This window comes from Ranitomeya imitator, chromosome 1 (genome assembly GCF_032444005.1).
Source record: "Ranitomeya imitator isolate aRanImi1 chromosome 1, aRanImi1.pri, whole genome shotgun sequence".
Lineage (NCBI taxonomy): Eukaryota > Metazoa > Chordata > Amphibia > Anura > Dendrobatidae > Ranitomeya > Ranitomeya imitator.
The window spans coordinates 710,341,189-710,363,415 of record NC_091282.1 but is presented as its reverse complement, the minus strand read 5'-3'; the positions used below and the strand labels follow the sequence as shown (position 1 = coordinate 710,363,415).

At 48.8% G+C, this 22,227-nt stretch overlaps 1 protein-coding gene across 4 annotated transcripts in view; it reads right to left on the bottom strand.

Annotated features, from left to right (window-relative positions):
* The window catches only part of RALGAPA1 (Ral GTPase activating protein catalytic subunit alpha 1), a 314,621-nt gene that overhangs the window by 128,712 nt on the left and 163,682 nt on the right, over positions 1 to 22,227 (bottom strand). For all 4 annotated transcript variants that reach the window (XM_069732024.1, XM_069732041.1, XM_069732049.1 and 1 more), the window contains exons 25-29: positions 13,429 to 13,557; positions 13,213 to 13,338; positions 12,152 to 12,210; positions 11,880 to 11,988; positions 10,470 to 10,580 (exon numbers count right to left, since the gene is read on the bottom strand). In XM_069732024.1, the coding sequence (XP_069588125.1) occupies positions 10,470 to 10,580; positions 11,880 to 11,988; positions 12,152 to 12,210; positions 13,213 to 13,338; positions 13,429 to 13,557 (534 nt within the window). The remainder of the gene's footprint in view (positions 1 to 10,469; positions 10,581 to 11,879; positions 11,989 to 12,151; positions 12,211 to 13,212; positions 13,339 to 13,428; positions 13,558 to 22,227) is intronic.

Sequence of the window (22,227 nt, the reverse complement as noted above, 5' to 3'; positions counted from 1 at the left end):
AATCTGCTACTACTGCTATTTGAACCACTTGATCCGACAGCTCAGGAGCGGATGCTTGGAGATCAGCTTGTAAATTTTTGGCCCAGGCCAGAATGGCCTCGGCAACCCAAACTGAAGCGAACGCGGGAGCCAGGAATGTCCCTGCGGCCTCGAAAATTGAACGAGCCATGCGTTCTAGCTACCGGTCTGCTGCGTCCCTGAGGGTTGAGCTATCTGGCAGTGAAAGGAGGGTATGTGCTGCTAGTGTAGGGACTCGGGGATCCACTTCGGGTGGATCTGTCCATTCCTTGGTATCCTTCTGCAGGAAGGGATACCTCGCCTCCAGATATTTGCGATTAGCGAATTTTATCTCAGGCTGTGAGAGCTGCTTTTTAAGGATCGCCTTAAACTCTGGGTGGTTAGAGAAAACCTTAGGTGGCTTCAGAGGTCCTTCAGAGGAAGTGTTCTGGGGCCTCTGGTGGCGGATCAGAAATGTCCAGCACCTGATGGATGGAAGAGATTAAGTCCTCAACTAGCGCTGTATTGCTAGGGGGGATTGGGATCAGGGACCCCTCCGTTTCCTTGTCTGAGTCGGAGTTACAGATGCCTTCCGAATCCTGTGTATCACTGAGGCGTCCCTTGCTGGGTGAGCTGGGGCGGAGGCCTTCTCTGGTCGGGGATTGCGGAGATCTGCATTATCTGCCCCTGGAAGGGGATGGTCTAGATGACCTGGAAGTACGGTGTCTCTCCCTAGAAGGGGATGACCGTGTGCTATGGGATGACGCAGATAGACTTGACCTATGGGTCTGCTTGCGTCCTGACCTAGACGTGGATGTGCCAGGGTCGCCCTGAGTCTGAGTGACCCATTCCGGCGTGGCATTAGACACCGAAGCATTGGCAGGGGCTTCTTGAGGCTCTGACACAGTAGACTGAGTGCAGTCCTGGCAGTGGGGAGAGCGGTCCTGCAGGTTGTGCAGAATGCATAATAGCAGTTCTGCCTGGTTCTCTTGGACCTTGAGCCCGCACCAGTGCAGGGTTATGCAGAGGACCTTACAGGGGTAGCTATGCAGAGGAACCTATAGGGGAGCCTTATAGGGAATATGGATTCACAGCCGAGTAAAACAACCCAGCTGTGATCTTACCCCACCAGTTTGCCCCTAGGTCCAGCGCCGAAGAATAACAGTCTTGTGCCCCCCAGAGACTGGCTGGCCTGGTCCTGCTGACTGGGAGATGCAGGGTTAATCCTTGCTGCAGTAGAAATGGCTGCCGAGGAGAAGAGGCAGGGGGAGAAGGGGGAGGAGAGCTGAGAAAAACAGGATTTTTGGTTGCTTACCGTAAAATCTGTTTCTTGGAGCCTCCATTGGGGGACACAGGAACCATGGGTGTATACTGCTGCCACTAGGAGGCTGACACTATGCAAATAAAAAGTTAGCTCCTCCTCTGCAGTGTACACCCCACCGACTGGCATTATACTCTTCAGTTAGTGAGAAAGCAGTAGGAGATAAATAACAAGGTTGAAAACCATAACCACAAACTTGAGAACTGTAAACGTGAGAACAGTCATAGAACATAAAATAGAGAACTGAGAAACATTGGGAGGGAGCTGTGTCCCCCAATGGAGGCTCCAAGAAACAGATTTTACGGTAAGCAACCAAAAATCCTGTTTTCTTTATCGCCTCTCATTGGGGGACACAGGAACCATGGGACGTCCCAAAGCAGTCCCTAGGGCGGGAAAAACAGACTTCCATCAGGTCCGAGGACTCACCACTGCCGCCTGCCAGATCCTTCTGCCTAGGCTGGCATCCGCCGAAGCGTAGATATGGACCTTGTAAAATTTGGCGAACGTGTGGATGGAAGACCAAGTTGCCGCTTTGCAAAGCTGTAGGGCGGAAGCCATGTGGTGCACCGCCCAGGAGGCGCCGACTGCCCGAGTAGAGTGAGCCTTGATCCCAGGAGGGGGCACTCTGTTCTTGACCCGGTAAGCCTCCAGAATTGCCGTTCTGATCCAGCGAGCAATAGTCGCCTAAGAAGCCTGTTGGTCTCTGCGCGGGCCATCAGGAATGACAAAAGGAGAATCCGTCTCCCGGAAAGCGGACGTTCTATCCAGGTAGATCCTCACTGCCTTGACGAGGTCCAGCTTGTTCAACAATCGCTCCAAAGGATGAGTCGGAGCTGGACAAAAGGAAGGAAGAACGATGACCTCGTTGAGGTGGAAACCACCTTGGGAAGAAAGGAAGGCGGAGGCCTGAAGACCACCTTGTCCTGGTGGATGACCAAGAACGGCAAGACAGGGCCGCCAACTCGGAAACGCGGCGGATAGAAGAGATGGCCACAAGAAGGGCCACCTTCCAAGATAGGACTGACAGGGGAATCTCCCTGAGGGGCTCAAAGGGGGAAACTCTCAGAACGTCCAGTACCAGGTTTAAATCCCATGAATCCACAGGGGCCCTGTACAAGAGGAACAGTGTGGGCCACTCCTGAAGAGAGGTCTTAACCTGTGGTCGGGAAGCTAAAGTCTTCTGAAAAAGGATGGAAAGCGCAGAGACCTGGCCCTTCAGGGAACTAAGAGCCAGGCCCGAATCCAGTCCTGCCTGAAGGAAGGCCAAAATGGAAGGCAGGGAAAAGGACATAGATGCCTTCCAGGTACGATAGTAGATCCTGGAAGACGAAGGCTTCCGAGCCTGAATCATGGTGTGAATAACCCGGTCCGAAAGGCCGGATGCTCTTATAACTGCGGTCTCAACAGCCACCGATTGGAATGACCGGCACCCCTTCCGCTTTGATCTTCTTTAACAGTTTGGGAAGTAATGGAAGGGGTGGGAACAGGTAGGGCAGCACGAACTGTGACCAAGGAATGGCCAGAGCGTCGACACCCACTGCGAGTATCGCGAGACCTGGAGATGAACTGCGGAACCTTCCTGTTCATTCGAGACGCCGTGAGATCCACATCCGGAGTCCCCCATCGAAGACAAAACTGATGGAAGACCTCCAGATGCAAGGACCATTCCCCTGCCGCGAGGCCCTCGCGTTTGAGGAAGTCAGCGGCCCAACTGCCCACGCTGGGGATATGCACCGCGGATATCACTGTAACCGTTGCCTCTGCCCAATGGAGGATCTTGGATACCTCGGCCAAGGAGCTCCGAGTCCCCCCTTGATGGTTGACATATGCCACCGCCGTGGCATTGTCCATCTGGATTCGGATTGGAAGACCCCTGAGAATCCTTTCCCAGAGACGAAGGGACAGAAAATGGCCCGGATCACGAGGACATTGATCGACAAGGTTGCCTCCTGCGTCGACCAGCGGCTCTGTACAGTCAGGTGGCGAAACACCGCACCCCAGCCGAGCAGGCTGGCGTCCGTCATCACCACCTGCCAGGGAACTGGAAGGAAGGACCGGCCCTGGGAGACGAGAGGTGACGTGAGCCACCAGTTGAGAGACTGTTTGGCCTGGGGAGAGAGTCGGATCGGGCGGTCCAGGGAGAAGATGGACCTGTTCCACTGAGACAGGATGGCTTGCTGAAGAGGTCGCGAGTGAAATTGGGCGAATGGGATCGCTTCCAATGTTGCTAGCATCTTCCCCAAAACCTTCATGGCCGATCGGAAGGAGGGAGACCGAGGGCCCTGGAGTACGCGTATGTCCCGACGAAGGATTGATCTAGTCTTCGGGAAGATCTTCGTCTGACGAGTGTCGAAGAGCATGCCCAGAAAGATGATGCGCCGAGAAGGAATAAGGCAGGACTTCTTCCGGTTGACCCGCCACCCGAAACGGACTAGGGTGTCGAGAACGATGGACAGGCTTTCGTGGGCCTGAGAAAAGCAGGGAGCCTTGATGAGGAGGTCGTCGAGGTATGGAAACAGAACCAGGCTTCTGACCCTCAAGATGGCCATCAGCGCAGCCATGATCTTCGTGAAAACTCTTGGGGCGGTTGCAAGACCGAATGGCAGGGCGACGAACTGAAAATGTTCCTGAAGCACTGCAAAGCACAGGGATCGGTGATGTCCCGGGAATATCGGAACGTGGAGGTAGGCGTTCCTGAAAATCTATGGAACACAGAAATTCCTGAGCCTCCATGGAAGCAATTACTGAACGAAGGGATTCCATCCTGAAGTGTTTCAGACAAACTCTCCTGCTCAGCAATTTGAGGTCCCGAATGGGACGCACCCTGCCGTCTTTTCAGTACCACAAAAAGGTTGGAATAGAAACCTGCGAACCGCTCTTTTCCTGGGACGGGAACGATTACCCCGGCTTTGAGGAGAGAAGTGATGGCTGCGAAGAAACCCGGAACTAGGAGTGGGATCTCTTGGAGGTCGGGATTCGAAAAAACGATCCCGGGGCCGTGAAACGAACTCTAGCTTGTATCCCGAGGATACAACATCCCTGACCCATGCGTCCTCTACTGAGGAGATCCAGACGTCCCTGAAGAAGAGGAGACGGCCGCCCAGTCGGGGAGGTGGGTTGTCGACTAGCCGAGAGTCAGGCCGAGGTGGTTCTTCCAGTCCTGGAGGACCTACCCTGGGAGTGGCGAGAACGCCAGGAAGGAGTGGGCCTAAAGGATACCGCCTTCTTCTCTTGACGTGCCTGTGGCCTCTGTTGCTGCTGGGAGAAGGAGATTGATGCCGCGAAGCAACAAAAAGGCCGAAAAGACCAAAATTGACGTCTAGGAGGGGGGCGACGAAGCTTGGCCTGGGGAAGAAGGGAGCTTGTGCCCCCAGTAGCGTCCTTAATGAATTGGTCCAGCTTAGAACCAAAAGGACGAGACCCCTGAAAAGGCAGGCTGGTAAGGGACTTTTTAGAGGACAAGTCCGCCTGCCAGGCCTTAAGCCAAACGGACCGGCGGATGGCAATCGCGTTGCTGGACGCCTGAGCCGCATAAGACGCGGCGTCCAGGGAGGCTGAGACCAGATATTCACCCGCATGAGAAATCTGGTTGGCAAGTTCCGCCAGCTGTCCGGAAGGAACCCCGTCCAGAATGCCCTGATGGAGCTGATTGGCCCATTTGGATATGGATTTTGAAACCCCAGTGGGAGCAAAGACTGGGCAAAGACTGGCTGAGGCCATTTCAAAGGCTGACTTTGCGAAGGATTCTATGACTCTATCGTTAGAATCCTTCAGAGATGCACATCCGGACAGTGGGAGGACCGTGTTGGCGAATAGTCTGGAAACCGGAGAATCCACCGACGGAGAAGCCGTCCAATTAGCGATGAGCTGCGGAGAAAATTGATATAAAATGCCAAGTCGCTTTCCTCTCAAAGCGTCTGGTCAGGTTCTCTCTTTCTCTGGTCATAATCTCCTCAAATTCCGGGTGAGGAGCAAAAAATTTTGAAGGTGGTTTAGCCCGTCTAAACGAAACCGCCTGATCTGCGGGTTCCGTAGAGGACTCCGTGATGCCACAGGTTAGATTTATCGCTCCAATGAGATTCTGAACCATATCCCTCCTGGTAGCGATTTGGTTCGAATCCAGCTCCGAAACATCCTCCGAAGGCGCATCAGAGAACGCCTCGCCTGACTCAGGGGAGGAGGACCGGGGGAAAGTCAACCGCAGAGAAGGACCGTGTGGTGAGATGGAGCGAAAAGAGGACTCAGACCGGCGTTCCTGTCTGGACCTTTTGCGGCCTATAATGGAAGGCTCCGACGGAGGTTCCTGCGACCGCTGGCTACTGCGGGGGCCTGCAGGGGTAATCGGTCCAGCACGGACACAAGAGTTAGCGACACCCGTGTTAGATCTGCCACCGATTGTGACAGAGAGGAAACCCAGCCTGGGGTGGGGGGTATCACTCTCGAGCGGAGCGGCCGGGGGATCCTGGGCGGTGGGAACAATCGAATTGCTGCAGGCCTGACAGAGGACGAGAGCGGCCTCCCTTAGAGGTAGCCATTTTTTTTTTTTTTTTAAGGAAAAGACCCTGAAGAAAAGCCAGAAGGTTAGGGGACAGGGGGGGCAGAGGGGAGTGTCAGTCTGCAGTGCAGCTACTCACGCAGACGAAGCAGTTCCAGACGCAGGACACAGCTTGAAGATGGTCCCCCAGGGAAGAAATCCTCTTAGAATATAATGCGGATCCTGCAGTGGTGCAGCCGAAGGGATCTGATACCCGTAGTAGTCCACTGCAGCGCACAGAGAGGCGTGCGTGGGCTAAGGCACTTGTCCACTGAGTGTAGTAAGATGGCGCCGGTGGGCGGAGCAACACCGAGGGCTGATGGCCGGGCGGGAGAAAAGCCCGCCGAGTAGTGGGGAAGTGGGCGGAGAGGAGCCGCCGGAAGTAGGCCCCGGGAGAAGCCGGGACCTAGATTAAAGCTCGGCGACCGCCTGAGGGGGGGGGGGGCGCGCCGGCGCTGCCCGGCTGGAGGATGCGGCCTCTGGAGAGCGGCGCAGCAGCGAAGTCGCCTCAGCAAGGGGGAAGCGCTGCCGCTGGAGGTAGGCCCAGTGGAAGCCGGGGCCTAGATTAGGAGCCGACGAGCGCCGGGGTAAAGCCGCGGCGACGGCGCTGCCCGGCAGGAGGATGAGGCCTCTAGTGAACGGCGCGGCGACCTGCGAAGTCGCCTCAGCAAGGGGGAAAAACACTGCCGCCGGAGCCGACAACCGCCGGGTTAAAGCCGCGGTGACGGCGCTGCTCGGCTGGGAGGTGCAGAGTGGCGCGGCAGCCAGCAAAGTCGCCGCATAGCAGGGAGAAGCGCTGCCGCCGGAGCCCTAAATTAGGAAGGTGGCGACCACCGGAGCGGGACGCGGCGAAGCCCCATGCGGTCGCAGGAAAAAAATCAGCTTAAAAGCCAGCCGCGCTGGAAAGAACCCCGGAAAGTGCTGCGAAAGCGGCAATCTGCGATTCCCCGGACCCCTTTAGGACAGCAGGCCAGGGAAAAAGATGGCCTGGAAATGCCAAGAAAAAGGGAAAACCAAGGGACCCCGGGGCTAGGAATACTCACCTAAAACATCCCACGCCGTCCAACCGACAGGCTCTGGTGGGCGAGTGGGCGAGTGGGTGGGGGACGGAGCCAGGACCGGACTTCTAAGCACGCTTGTGTGCTAGGATCTTGGTCCTGCTGTGGGATCTACGAGGATACGGGGTGGCAGTACACGCCGTACTCATAGTCCACCTGGGACTACAGGTGTGACTGTTCACCCTGTATCCCTCCAGAAAAACCTGAAAAGAAACGACGCACATTGAGGTAGATAAGGGTCTAATGAAAGACCCGTGTCCACCTCCTACTGACACTAAGCTAAACTGAAGAGTATAATGCCAGTCGGTGGGGTGTACACTGCAGAGGAGGAGCTAACTTTTTATTTGCATAGTCTCAGCCTCCTAGTGGCAGCAGCATACACCCATGGTTCCTGTGTCCCCCAATGAGAGGCGATAAAGAAAAAGGCATCAAAGCTGTGTAAAAATGTGCCCTTTCCGTCTCGATCCGCCCCCTCTATGACACTGTATAGTGTCATATTTGTCATCCGGGGGGCGGGCTGGGGGGCGGAGAGGAGGCAGTGGCTTCAGCTAGGCCGACGCCGTGGCCTAAATTAGATGCCTGATGCCCAGAAAGGCTCCTGGCCGGCGCGGAAGTCCAGGAGGGGGTCGGATCTGAACCGGACCCCCTCCCCCCCCCCCGGTTTAAAAGCAGGATAGCGGCGGGGCTATAAGCGGAAGGGGGGGGGCCTGTAAGGGGTCCCCCTGAGCCAGTATAGAGCTGGTGTGTCTCTATTGTGCCATGCCTGCCTGCACTCCCCCCGGCCCCGACAGGAGCCCGCAGCTGGGCTGGGGTCCCTGGATGCAGGCGCAGTGTGCTGGCCCATTGCTGGGAGCTGCAGAGTGCTGCCTGTACAGGCCCTACCTGAGGCGTCTCAACCTAATGCCCCCAAAGGGGGATTAGGGAGGGTGCTGCTATCACCTTCAGGGGGCTTTATCCTCGCCTCGACCTCAACCCAGAAACCAAAAGGAGTTGGGGAAGGAAGGGGAAGGAGGGGGGGGGGCTCGACTTCGAACCAGCACCCGAGGGACTGGGGAAGGAGCGACATGGGTAACAGCCAACTCGACTTCAACCGGGCACCCCGTAATAGGGGGCCGAGGAAGGAGCCATGCTGGGAGTCTCACAGGAGACCCACTTTTCATCTGTAATCCGTCGGTTATTCATTCGCTGATTGGTCTCAGCAGCTGCCTGTCATGGCTGCCACGACCAATCAGCGACGGGCACAGTTCGGAAGAAAATGGCCGCTCCTTACTCCCCGCAGTCAGTGCCTGTCGCCCGCATAGTCCCCTCCGGTCACCGCTAACACAGGGTTAATACCGGCGGTAACGGACCGCGTTATGCCGCGGGTAACGCACTCCGTTACCGCCGCTATTAACCCTGTGTGTCCCCAACTTTTTACTATTGATGCTGCATATGCAGCATCATATGCAGCATCAATAGTAAAACGATCTAATGTTAAAAATAATAATAATTTAAAAAAAAAACCTTATTCTCACCTTCCTTTGTCGCGTTGTCTCCTCGGCACTGCAAGCGGCAGGTTCCGCTTCCAAAGATGCTATGGGAGAAGGACCTTCCATGACGTCATGGTCATGTGACCACGACGTCACGGTTATGTGACCGCGACGTCATGGAAGGTCCTGCGCTCATAGCAATCCTGGGACCAGACACCGCACACAAGCGACGGAACTACAACGGGCTCTTCGGATGGTGAGTATGTTTCTTTTTTATTTTTTAACCTGTTATATACAAGACTGGGAAATATACTACCTGGCTGGGCAATATACTACGTGTCTGTGCTGTATACTACGTGACTGGGAAATATACTACGTGGCTCTGTGCTGTATACAACGTTGCTGTGCAATATACTACGTCGCTGTGCAATATACTACGTGGCTGGGCAATGTACTACGTAGCTCTGTGCTGTATATTACGTGGCTGTGCAATATACTACGTGGCTGGGCAATATACTACGTCACTGTGCAATATACTACGTGGCTGGGCAATATACTACGTGGCTCTGTGCTGTATATTACGTGGCTGTGCAATATACTACGTGACTGGGCAATATACTACGTGGCTGGGCAATATACTACGTGGCTGGGCAATATACTACGTGGCTGGGCAATATACTCCATGCCGGGCAATATTCTACGTGGCTGGGCAATATTCTACGTGTCTGGGCAATATTCTACGTGGCTGGGCAATATACAACATGGCTGGGCAATATACTACATGGCTGGCCAATATACAACGTGACTGGGAAATATACTACGTGGCTGGCCAATATAGTACGTGGCTGGGCAATATAGTACGTGGCTGTGCAATATAGTACGTGGCTGGGCAATATAGTACGTGGCTGGGCAATATAGTACGTGGCTGGGCAATATAGTACGTGGGCTGTGCAATATACTACGTGGACATGCATATTCTAGAATACCCGATGCGTTAGAATCGGGCCACCATCTAGTGATAACATAATTTGCAGAAGCTGATTTTGCATGCCGCACATTCCTGCAGCGTTACTGCACCTCTGCAGCTGGATGTATGCTTCCCAAATTCAGAGGCGCACTGTGCATTACCAGAAGCCATCTTCTGAACTTCCAGACATGCGGAGAGAGTCCTACTGATCAGAAAGTGGCGTCTTAATCTAATGGAAAATGCCTTTAAAGAAAATCTTTCACTAATTAAACTACATACTTCTTCCAATTGCCGCTGTCCCACCAATTCTGGAGTAGTTTTTCCTTTTCTTTTGTGTCCCTCCGTTCTAAAGTTATGCCCCCCTCCTGGAAATAAAGCAGCTAATTTTTCCGTCAAGCATCTGGGCGTGTACCACAGAACTTGTTTGTGGGCGTTTGCTTCTTCCTCTCTAATTTTGGCCAATCAAAACAAGGCCATGCCCACAGTTCTTTGATTTACGCACAGTTGCTTGAAGGTAGAATTTTAACATTATTATTGGGGGGCATAACTTTGGAATGGAGGGGCGCAGAAGAAAAAGGAAAACTGTTCCAGAATCAGTGGAGCAGCGGAAACGGGAGGAGGTACTCAGTTTAAATAAAAAAAATTAAGTGACAGATCCCCTCTAAAAGCTTATTCCCATCTCTGCCTTTCTGTGCGACTTCTATAGGTGTTACACCAACCACGTAGCACAAGAGAAGCAACTTGGGAGTTACGCCAACAATGTGGCTCATTTTGTTACTCTTTTTCCATAAGTCCCATTCATTTCTACAGAAATTACACAAACAACGCAATTTTACTCAACTGTTTACGGAGCCACGGTAATCCCAATGTCAAGGAAGCATGTAACCCTTTAAGTGAACCGCCTCTTTCAAATACAGCATTTGATCTTATTGCACAAGGCAGAGGACAAAGCCGATACTCCCGAGACCTAGGAATACCGATTCCTATTAAAGTCCTTGGAAACTGCAAATCTTTTTTATTTTTTTTAGAACAATAGTAAAAAAAATAATATTTGACTGTCCAATGGTTGCATTACAGACTGGAAAATGTTCTTTGCATCACGTGTAAGGCAAATGTGACCTACCTCTATAATGTTCAGTGGGTAGTCCGGGTGGTAAATTTGCAGCTGTGGCATGTAGTTAAGAAGGACATTCAGAACGCTGCACGCTACTTGTGCCACCACTTTGTTGGGAAACTGAAACAAACAGCAGAGCAATCTCTCAGTCACAGATGTTATGTCTAGCAGACCTCCATCGGATGATATTGTATATAGAAAAATACATTAATGCACGTGTGGAACTGTAGTGCAAACAGTAGGACGTCTCCAGGCCTAACATGTCCATGGATTCCCAGGAGACCTACACAGGAAATATAGAAAATGTCCTTCATGGTGGAAGAAAAAAGAAAAAAGGACTGTTTACTTTCTTTACTGAGATATGAACACTTAATGGGAATCTGTCAGCAGCTCTTTGCTGTGTAATCTGAGAGCAGCACGGAACCCTGATTCCAGTGATTTGTCACTCCGTAGTCAGTGTGCTGCTGTTTATAAAAAAAAAAAAATCTGTGTTTTATCAGCAGGAAGTTATCACTACAGGACTGCCTGCCTCATGCCTCCTAGTCGAATCAATCCCCCACACACTGATTAGCTGAATTCTGTCAATGCACAGTAAGCTACCAATCAGTGGTGTGGGCGGGGTTATACACAGCTCAGCATTCTGAGCACAGCTAGATTTGCAGCTGAGAAAACTGTATCACAACTACTAAACCCAGTCAACTAAGTGACACATCGCTGGAATCAGGGTCTCTGCCCCTACGTCATGCTGCTGTCAGAATACATAGAAAAAACCTGCTGACAGATTCCCTTTAGAGTTACAGGCCAAGACGAGTACCGCTGAACTTGTTTTTGAAGCAGGTCGAACAAGACTTTGCCCCTGAAGACTTTAATGTAAGTACATTATCTGCGCCCGTTTCAACACTTGTGTGCCGTTTTTACTGGCAAATAGCTCTAAAAGCACACTTTTTTCATTATGTGATGTGTCTTGAGACTCGATATATGCATATAACTCATGCCCAAGGCTGTAAAATCGTAAACAGGTTGCATGGGCCAAGATGGTGCTCAGTGATTGCTACAGCGCAGTGAACGAAGTTGCATTGCACCTTGTAAATTATCACACCCAGGACAAGATGCCCTGGGATAGGGGATAACTATCCGATCGCTGAGGGTCTGAGTGCTAAGACCCCCAACGATCTTAAGAACCAGGGCTCTCAAGTGAATGGAGGTTGTTCATTCATTATGGGTCCAATGGAGACAGCTTAGCGCAGCACTCAGCTGGTCTTCGGTACCCCCTTCAGAATAAATGGAGCGGAAAGGCGCATGATTAACCACCACTCCACTCGCGGTTCTCAGGATCAGCCATTGGAATGTTAGGATAGGGGATGACTTTTAAAGTTGAAGATACCCATTTAACCATTTCATTTTATAAGCCGTCCTTACTTTTAAGGAAACAGAGATGACATTGAGTGCTTCTTTGATCTGAGGATGACGCGTTTGATTGACCAGCTCCTCGCACATCCAGATTCCTAAGCTGCACAGAGCGACACATCTGCCACAGAGAGAACTAGATTAATACAATGTGTGTATAACAGAAGGATGGCCAGAAAGCATGGCGGTCATTCACAGTCTGGACACCACAACCATGGACTTATGGTGCCAAGTGTCCACCCCTGATACTGTCCCAAGGGAAGGAACAACTCCAGCAGACCTACCTAGCTGGCCCAGATGGCTCTTCTCTGGCAGAGCTTAACACAGTTTTGATGGTGAGCTCCTAAGAGAAGACAAAAACACATTGTGAGGCTGATCACCGTGTGCCTCCGTTACCCTCATGATAGAGAAAATGATCAAGGATGTGTCCTTGGAGTATTAAGATATTGTAATTACCAGCACCCCCAGTCCTATTAATTAGAAGCCATAACATCTGATTTGGCATGCTGCGGTCTTTCACATTTCCTAATTATTGTCATCCCCACTGGTTACTAATCAGCAGCTTCTATATAATACCCCTCATGCGACCCGCAGGCGACAATGCTGGATCGTCACTCGCATGTGGAGATCTTATCCCTTACCTTACACCTAAACCTTATTTCTATGTTTTTATGGTACAAAATAAGCCTGAAATAGACTATAAATTTTGTGAATCCTCTGTTAAGACCTTCTCAATTACATAGGATAGGTGATAACCGCTGGATTGTTGGGGGTCCGACTGCCGGGGCCCCCAGACAGATTGCTCCATCCCATCTGCACGGACTGCCAGAGGTTGCAGATGGCGGTACTGGCAGTCCCTTGGACTTTGAATGGAGCATGCATGTCGTACCATTCAACTGTGGCGGAAGTACAACTTCTGTTCTGGAGATCTGATGGGTCTCATCAGTCGGCTCTCCACCAATCCTGCAGCTATCATCTATCCGACGAGTAGATGATAACATCTTCATAATATAGAAATCTGAATGTCTACTACATTACTTGGATATAAGGCTACAACGAGCTGCAAGACGTCAGCTGGTCAAGGACGGACCTATGCCAGAACATGATGAAGGTCAATGTGCAAGTAATCCAGATATGCTGGACTTGTGTGTCCAGGTCACAACACAGCATCAGTCACTTGTATAAGGGTGTGATGTATCAGTAATGAAGTTTGAGTGCACCCCAGTCTTAAAGGGATGCTCCAGAAAGAAGCCGTTGCATCAACACTGCACAAGTACAGGCCTTTTTCTACTACTATATTGATTTGTAAATTTCATTAAAACACAAGAAGGTTTTAGTCTTTCACCTTTATATCTGTGAACTGGGACATGGCAATCTCCGAGCTACTGGGAAGCAAGGCTGGGAGCTCCTGATAGAGATTAGGAAAGCAAACCAGAGATCCGAGAAGCACCTGAGCTTCCACACGGGGAGCCTGGCAGAAAGAAAGATGGCGATCAGCAACCAAAAAAAGCATTGTATGTCCACACATATTAGTGCAAAGACAACATTTCTTCATACTTACGTTTAGAGAAGGTGAGGCAGCAACTCTTCCGGCTGCTACAATAAAGTCCATAATTAAGAGAGTGGCCCCCGGGAGCCCCAAGGAAAAAAACTGAGGAGAGCAGTGCTTTATAATGGTGTTCACTATGTCCTAAAGGAGCAAAGAGCAGAAAATAGTAACCTTTGGGAGTCTCTTCATTGATCCACTGAAATTAATTCTAGATTATACAACGCGGTTCAAAAGTAGGTAATAATATCAAAACTAAATAATTACAATACTGATGTAAATAAATATATATGTCCATACAAATTCCATAATGTAATATGCAATAATGGCCTCCAAGTGGCCGTCATATACCGACATCCGGGCCCGGCCACTGCCTTTAATGACCAATTCTCTACCTGGCTTCTTCACTTTTCACTGACATCCCCACTATCATTATGGGTGACTTCAACATCCTTACCGATACCCTGCAATCAGCAGCCTGCAAACTCCTGTCACTTACTTCATCTTTTGGACTTACTCAGTGGTCCTCCTCATCCACCCACACAGACGGACACACATTAGACTTGGTCTTCACAAGGCTCTGCTTTCTATCTATCTTAACAACCTCCCCTCTCCCTCTATCCGACCACCATCTGCTCACTTTCTCATCCCTATCCTCCTCACCGGTCACCCATGTCCAGCAACATGCGCACCCCAGCAGAAACCTTGCACACCTTGACATCCACACGCTTTCTGACTCTATTCTACCACTGGCATCCATATCCTCACTCCACGACACAGACAGTGCCACTGCTTTCTACAATGCCAGTCTCGCATTGACACGGTCACCCCTCTCGTTCATGGAAGAGTGCGATGTATCAACAGACAACCATGGCACAATAACACCACTAAAAAACTCAAGCAAGTGTCCAGGGTTGCTGAGCAGCGTTGGAAGAAAACAAATTTGCAAGACAATTTCACAGCATTCAAACAGGCAACACTCGCTTTCAAATCTGCCCTAACCTCTGCTAACAGGCCTACTTCACAACCCTCATATCTTCCCTATCCTACAACCCCAAACAGTTATTCAAAACCTTCAACTCCCTCCTCCGCCCCCCACTGCCCCCTCCAACCTCCCTCATCTCTGCTGAGGACTTTGCCACACACTTCAAAAATAAGACTGATCAAACAAGTCTTCATTGTTCAACCACCACAACCCCCCTTTGTATACCAGACCAATGCCCAAACCCCATAACCTCCCTCTCCAACATCACTGAAGGGTGGCTTAATTGTCTCCTCTCCAAATCGCACCTCACCACCTGTGCACTCGACCCCATCTCCTCCCCAACCTCACTACCACTCTTATTCCATTCCTAACCCACCTCTTCAACCCATCACTAACTTCTGGTACCTTTCCTTCTGCTTTCAAACATGCCACAATCACGCCTATCTTTAAAAAGCCAACCTTCGACCCAACCGCTATGTCCAGCTATCGTCCAATATCACTGCTCCCATTTGCTTACAAACTCCTGGAGCAGCACGTCCACGCTGAACTTTCCTCCCACCTCTCATCTAACCTGCTCTTTGACAATCTACAATTTGGTTTCCGCCCCATCACTCCACTGAGAAAGCCCTGACCAAAATTACTAACTCCTCCTCCTAGACCTGTCCTCTGCTTTCCACCACTGCCTCCTGTTACAGATCCTCTCCTACTTTGGCATCAAAGACCTCGCCCTATCCTGGATCTCCTCATACCTTTCCAACCGCACATTCAGCGTCTCTCACTCCCAAACTACCTCCTTATCCCACCCTCTCTCTATTGGAGTCTCACTAGGCTCTGTTCTAGAACCCCTAATTCTTCTCAATCTATACATTGTCCTGGGGCAACTCAAAGTGCCATGGATTCCAGTACCACCTTTATGCTGATGACACTCAGATCTACCTCTCTGGCCCAGACATTACCTCTCTGCACTCCAGAATCCTGGAGTGTCTATCAGCCATATCCTCCTCCTTCTCCTCTCGCTTCCTCAAACTCAATGTGGACAAAACTGAATTCATTATCTTTCTTCCATCTCAGAAATCTTCCCTACCTGACCTATCTATCACAATTAACGACATCACGCTTTCCCCCGTACTGGAAGTCCACTGCCTCGGAGTAACTCTTGACTCTGCCCTGTCCTTTAAAGGGAACCTGTCACCCCGTTTTTTCAGATTGAGATAAAAATACTGTTAAATAGGGCCTGCGCTGTGCGTTACAATAGTGTATGTAGTGTACCCCGATTCCCCACCTATGCTGCGAAATACATTACCAAAGTCGCTGTTTTCGCCTGTCAATCAGGCTGGTCAGGTCAGGTGGGCGTGGTGACATCGCTGTTTCTTCCCCAGCTTTCCGTTGGTGGCGTAGTGGTGTGCGCATGTCCAAGTGCCGAATCCACTGCGCGCACGTGAAGAAACAGCGCGCGATCTGCGCTATTACCCTTGTCATCCGTGGGGGCGGCCATCTTCCTGGGGCCGAGCGTGCGCAGATGGAGTGCTCTGCTGCACGGGGCTTCAGGAAAATGACAGCGGGATGCAGCGCGTGCGCAGATGGAGATCGCGGCGGCCATTTTCCTGAAGCCGAGATGCAAACTCAGCTTTGGGAAAATGGCCGCCACGATCTCCATCTGCGCACGCGCGGCATCCCGCGGCCCTTTTCCTGAAGCCCCGTGCAGCAGAGCACTCCATCTGCGCATGCGCGGCCCCAGGAAGATGGCCGCCCCCACCGATGACAAGGGTAATAGCGCAGATCGCGCGCTGTTTCTTCACGTGCGCACAGTGGATTCGGCACTTGGACATGCGCACACCACTACGCCACCAACGGAAAGCTGGGGAAGAAACAGCGATGTCACCACGCCCACCTGACCTGACCAGCCTGATTGACAGGCGAAAACGGCGACTTTATTAATGTATTTCGCAGCATAGGTGGGGAATCAGGGTACACTACATACACTATTGTAACGCACAGCTCAGGCCCTATTTAACAGTATTTTTATCTCAATCTGAAAAAACGGGGTGACAGGTTTCCTTTAAACTGCACATCCAAGCTATTTCCACCTTCTGTCGCCTCCAGCTCAAAAATATTTCCAGAATCCATCCTTTCCTCAACCCTCAATCTACTAAAATGCTTGTGCATGTGAAAAACTGATGAGACGGATTAGTTTTTCGACGGATCTGACTAGCTGATCCAGCTAATTGGATCCTAAAAAAATCTGAGCATGCGCAGTTAAAAAAATGAATCCGGTGCCAAAATCCGTCATTTGACGGATCCGGCGCCTTCTGGCTTCCATTCTAGCAAACAGCTGGAAGTGCTGTCTGGTATTTCGCCGCAGACTAAAAACCGTAACTTTGCACGTTTTTTCCAGACGCCGGAAAACGCCTTTTCGCTGGATCTGGCAAAAGATGGACGAAACGTGAGGCCATCCAGCGCCAATACAAGTCTATGAGAAAAAAACGGATCCGGTGACAGCTTTCGCTGGATCCGGTTTCTTAAGAAAAAAAGCCGGATTTAGTATGATGGCGAAAACCTGATGTGTAAAAGGGCCTAACACCGGAGCTGCCGCAACTCTCGACCTATTGTCTCCCTCCCCAACATCCTGTAGAATGTAAGCCCGCAAGGGCAGGGTCTTCTCCCCGCTGTATCAGTCTGTGATTGTTAGTTTGCTTACTGTAAGTGATATCTGTAATTTGTATGTAACCCATTCTCATGTACAGCACCATGGAATCAATGGTGCTATATAAATAATAATATAATATTGCCTATGTTAATATGTACAATATTATAATTATATATATATATATATATATATATATATATATATATATATATATATATATATATATATATACAGTTAGGTCCATATATATTTGGACAGAGACAACATTTTTCTAATTTTGGTTATAGACATTACCACAATGAATTTTAAACAAAACAATTCAGATGCAGTTGAAGTTCAGACTTTTAGCTTTCATTTGAGGGTATCCACATTAAAATTGAATGAAGGGTTTAGGAGTTTCAGCTCCTTAACATGTGCCACCCTGTTTTTAAAGGGACCAAAAGTAATTGGACAGATTCAATAATTTTAACCCCTTTTTGACATGGGACGTACTATCCCGTCGAGGTGGGGTGGGCCCCCATGACCACGGACGGGATAGTACGTCCAGCGCGATCGGCACATTAACCCCTGGCACACCGCGATCAAAGATGATCGCGATGTGCCGGCGGTATAGGGAAGCTTCCCGCAGGGAGGGGGCCTCCCTGAGCCCCCCGCAGCAACGCGATGTGATCGCGTTGCTGCGAGGGTCTCACCTCCCTCCCTGCTTCCTCCAGCCCCGGATCCAAGATGGCCGCGGATCCGGGTCCTGCAGGGAGGGAGGTGGCTTCACAGAGCCTGCTCAGAGCAGGCACTGTGAAGGCTGCAGCGCTGCATGTCAGATCAGTGATCTGACAGAGTGATGTGCACACTGTCAGATCACTGATCTGTGATGTTCCCCTCTGAGACAATGTAAAAAAGTTAAAAAAAAATTTCAAAATGTGTAAAAAAAAATAAAAAAAAATATTCCTAAATAATGAAAAAAAAATATATTATTCCCCTAAATACATTTCTTTATCTAAATTAAAAAAAAAAACAATAAAAGTACACATATTTAGTATCGCCGCGTCCGTAACGACCCGACCTATAAAACTGGCCCACTAGTTAACCCCTTCAGTGAACACCGTAAGAAAAAAAAAAAAAAAAAACGAGGCAAAAAACAACGCTTTATTATCATACCGCCGAACAAAAAGTGGAATAACACGCGATCAAAAAGACAGATATAAATAACCATGATACCGCTGAAAGCGTCATCTTGTCCCGCAAAAAACGAGCCGCCATACAGCATCATCAGCAAAAAAAAAAAAAGTTATAGTCCTGAGAATAAAGCGATGCAAAGATAATTATTTTTTCTATAAAATAGTTTTTATCGTATAAAAGCGCCAAAACATAAAAAAATTATATAAATGAGGTGTCGCTGTAATCGTACTGACCCGAAGAATAAAACTGCTTTATCAATTTTACCAAACGCGGAACGGTATAAACGCCTCCCCCAAAAGAAATTCATGAATAGCTGGTTTTTGGTCATTCTGCCTCGCAAAAATCGGAATAAAAAGCGATCAAAAAATGTAACGTGCCCGAAAATGTTACCAATAAAAATGTCAACTCGTCCCGCAAAAAACAAGACCTCACATGACTCTGTGGACCAAAATATGGAAAAATTATAGCTCTCAAAATGTGGTAACGCAAAAAATATTTTTTGCAATAAAAAGCGTCTTTCAGTGTGTGACGGCTGCCAATCATAAAAATCCGCTAAAAAACCCGCTATAAAAGTAAATCAAACCCCCCTTCATCACCCCCTTAGTTAGGGAAAAATTAAAAAAATGTATTTATTTCCATTTTTCCATTAGGGTTAGGGCTAGGGTTTGGGCTAGGGTTAGGGCTAGGGTTAGGGCTAGGGTTAGGGCTATGGTTAGGGCTAGGGTTAGGGCTAGGGTTAGGGCTATGGTTAAGGCTACAGTTAGGGTTGGGGCTAAAGTTAGGGTTAGGGCTAGGGTTAGGGCTATGGTTAAGGCTACAGTTAGGGTTGGGGCTAAAGTTAGGGTTAGGGCTATGGTTAGGGCTAGGGTTAAGGCTACAGTTAGGGTTGGGGCTAAAGTTACGGTTAGGGTTTAGATTACATTTACAGTTGGGAATAGGGTTGGGATTAGGGTTAGGTGTGTGTCAGGGTTAGAGGTGTGGTTAGGGTTACTGTTGGGATTAGGGTTAGGGGTGTGTTTGGATTAGGGTTTCAGTTATAATTGGGGGGTTTCCACTGTTTAGGCACATCAGGGGCTCTCCAAACACGACATGGCGTCCGATCTCAATTCCAGCCAATTCTGCCTTGAAAAAGTAAAACAGTGCTCCTTCCCTTCCGAGCTCTCCCGTGTGCCCAAACAGGGGTTTATCCCAACATATGGGGTATCAGCGTACTCAGGACAAATAGGACAACAACTTTTGGGGTCCAATTTCTCCTGTTACCCTTGGGAAAATACAAAACTGGGGGCTAAAAAATAATTTTTGTGGGAAAAAAAAAGATTTTTTATTTTCACGGCTCTGCGTTATAAACTGTAGTGAAACACTTGGGGGTTCAAAGTTCTCACAACACATCTAGATAAGTTCCATGGGGGTCTAGTTTCCAATATGGGGTCACTTGTGGGGGATTTCTACTTTTTAGGTACATTAGGGGTTCTGCAAACGCAATGTGACGCCTGCAGACCATTCCATCTAAGTCTGCATTCCAAATGGCACTCCTTCCCTTCCGAGCCCTCCCATGCGCCCAAACGGTGGTTCCCCCCAACATATGGGGTATCAGCGTACTCAGGACAAATTGGACAACAACTTTTGGGGTCAAATTTCTCCTCTTACCCTCAGGAAAATACAAAACTGGGGGCTAAAAAATAATTTTTGGGGGAAAGATTTTTTTTTTCAATTTTCACGGCTCTGCGTTACAAACTGTAGTGAAACACTTGGGGGTTCAAAGCTCTCACAACACATCTAGATGAGTTCCTTAGGGGGTCTAGTTTCCAAAATGGTGTCACTTGTGGGGGGTTTCTACTGTTTAGGTACATTAGGGGCTCTGCAAACGCAATGTGACACCTGCAGACCATTCCATCTAAGTCTGCATTCAAATGGCACTCCTTCCCTTCCGAACCCTCCCATGCGCCCAAACAGTGGTTCCCCCCACATATGGTGTATCATCGCACTCAGGACAAATTGGGCAACAAATTTTGGGGTCCACTTTCTCCTGTTACCCTCGGGAAAATACAAAACTGGGGGCTAAAAAAAATAATTTTTGTGGGAAAAATTTTTTGTTTTATTTTTACAGCTCTGCATTATAAACTTCTGTGAAGCACTTGGTGGGTCAAAGTGCTCACCACACATCTAGATAAGTTCCTTAAGGGGTCTACTTTCCAAAATGGTGTCACTTGTGGGGGTTTCAATGTTTAGGCACATCAGGGGCTCTCCAAACGCAACATGGCGTCCCATCTCAATTCCTGTCAATTTTGCATTGAAAAGTCAAACGGCGCTCCTTCCCTTCCGAGCTCTCCCATCCGCCCAAACAGTGGTTTACCCCCACATATGGGGTATCAGCGTACTCAGGACAAATTGTATAACAACTTTTGGGGTCCAATTTCTTCTCTTACCCTTGGGAAAATAAAAAATTGGGGGCGGAAAGTTAATTTTTGTGAAAAAATATGATTTTTTATTTTTACATTTCTACATTATAAACTTCTGTGAAGCACTTGGTGGGTCAAAGTGCTCACCACACATCTAGATAAGTTCCTTAAGGGGTCTACTTTCCAAAATGGTGTCACTTGTGGGGGGTTTCAATGTTTAGGCACATCAGGGGCTCTCCAAACGAAACATGGCGTCCCATCTCAATTCCAGTCAAGTTTGCATTGAAAAGTCAAATGGCGCTCCTTCGCTTCCGAGCTCTGCCATGCGCCCAAACAGTGGTTTACCCCCACATGTGGGGTATTGTTGTGCTCAGGACAAATTGTACAACAATGTTTGGGGTCTATTTTCTCCTGTTACCCTTGGTAAAATTAAACAAATTGGAGCTGAATTAAATTTTTTGTGAAAAAAAGTTAAATGTTTATTTTTATTTAAACATTCAAAAAATTCCTGTGAAGCACCAGAAGGGTTAATAAACTTCTTGAATATGGTTTTGAGCACCTTGAGGGGTGTAGTTTTTAGAATGGTGTCACACTTGGGTATTTTCTATCATATAGACCCCTCAAAATGACTTCAAATGAGATGTGGTCCCTAAAATAAAATGGTGTTGTAGAAATGAGAAATTGCTGGTCAACTTTTAACCCTTATAACTCCCTAACAAAAAAAAATTTTGGTTCCAAAATTGTGCTGATGTAAAGTAGACATGTGGGAAATGTTACTTATTAAGTATTTTGTGTGACATATCTCTGTGATTTAATTGCATAAAAATTCAAAGTTGGAAAATTGCGAAATTTTCAAAATTTTCGCCATATTTCCGTTTTTTTCACAAATAAACGCAGGTAATATCAAAGAAATTTTACCATTGTCATGAAGTACAATATGTCACGAGAAAACAATGTCAGAATCACTGGGATCCGTTGAAGCGTTCCAAAGTTATAACCTCACAAAGGGACAGTGGTCAGAATTGTAAAAATTGGCCCGGTCATTAACGTGCAAACCACCCTTGGGGGTAAAGGGGTTAAATAAAATGTTCATTTCTAGTACTTGGTTGAAAACCCTTTGTTGGCAATGACTGCCTGAAATCTTGAACTCATGGACATCACCAGACGCTGTGTTTCCTCCTTTTTGATGCTCTGCCCGGCCTTCACTGCGGTGGTTTTCAGTTGCTGTTTGTTTGTGGGCCTTTCTGTCTGAAGTTTAGTCTTTAACAAGTGAAATGCATGCTCAATTGGGTTGAGATCAGGTGACTGACTTGGCCAATCAAGAATATTGCACTTCTTAGCTTTAATAAACTCCTGGATTGCTTTGGCTTTATGTTTTGGGTCATTGTCCATCTGTAGTATGAAATGACGACCAATCAGTTTGGCTGCATTTGGCTGGATCTGAGCACACAGTATGGCTCTGAATACCTCAGAATTCATTCGGCTGCTTCTGTCCTGTGTCACGTCATCAATAAACACTAGTGACCCAGTGCCACTGGCAGCCATGCATGCCCAAGCCATCACACTGCCTCCGCCGTGTTTTACAGATGATGTGGTATGCTTTGGAT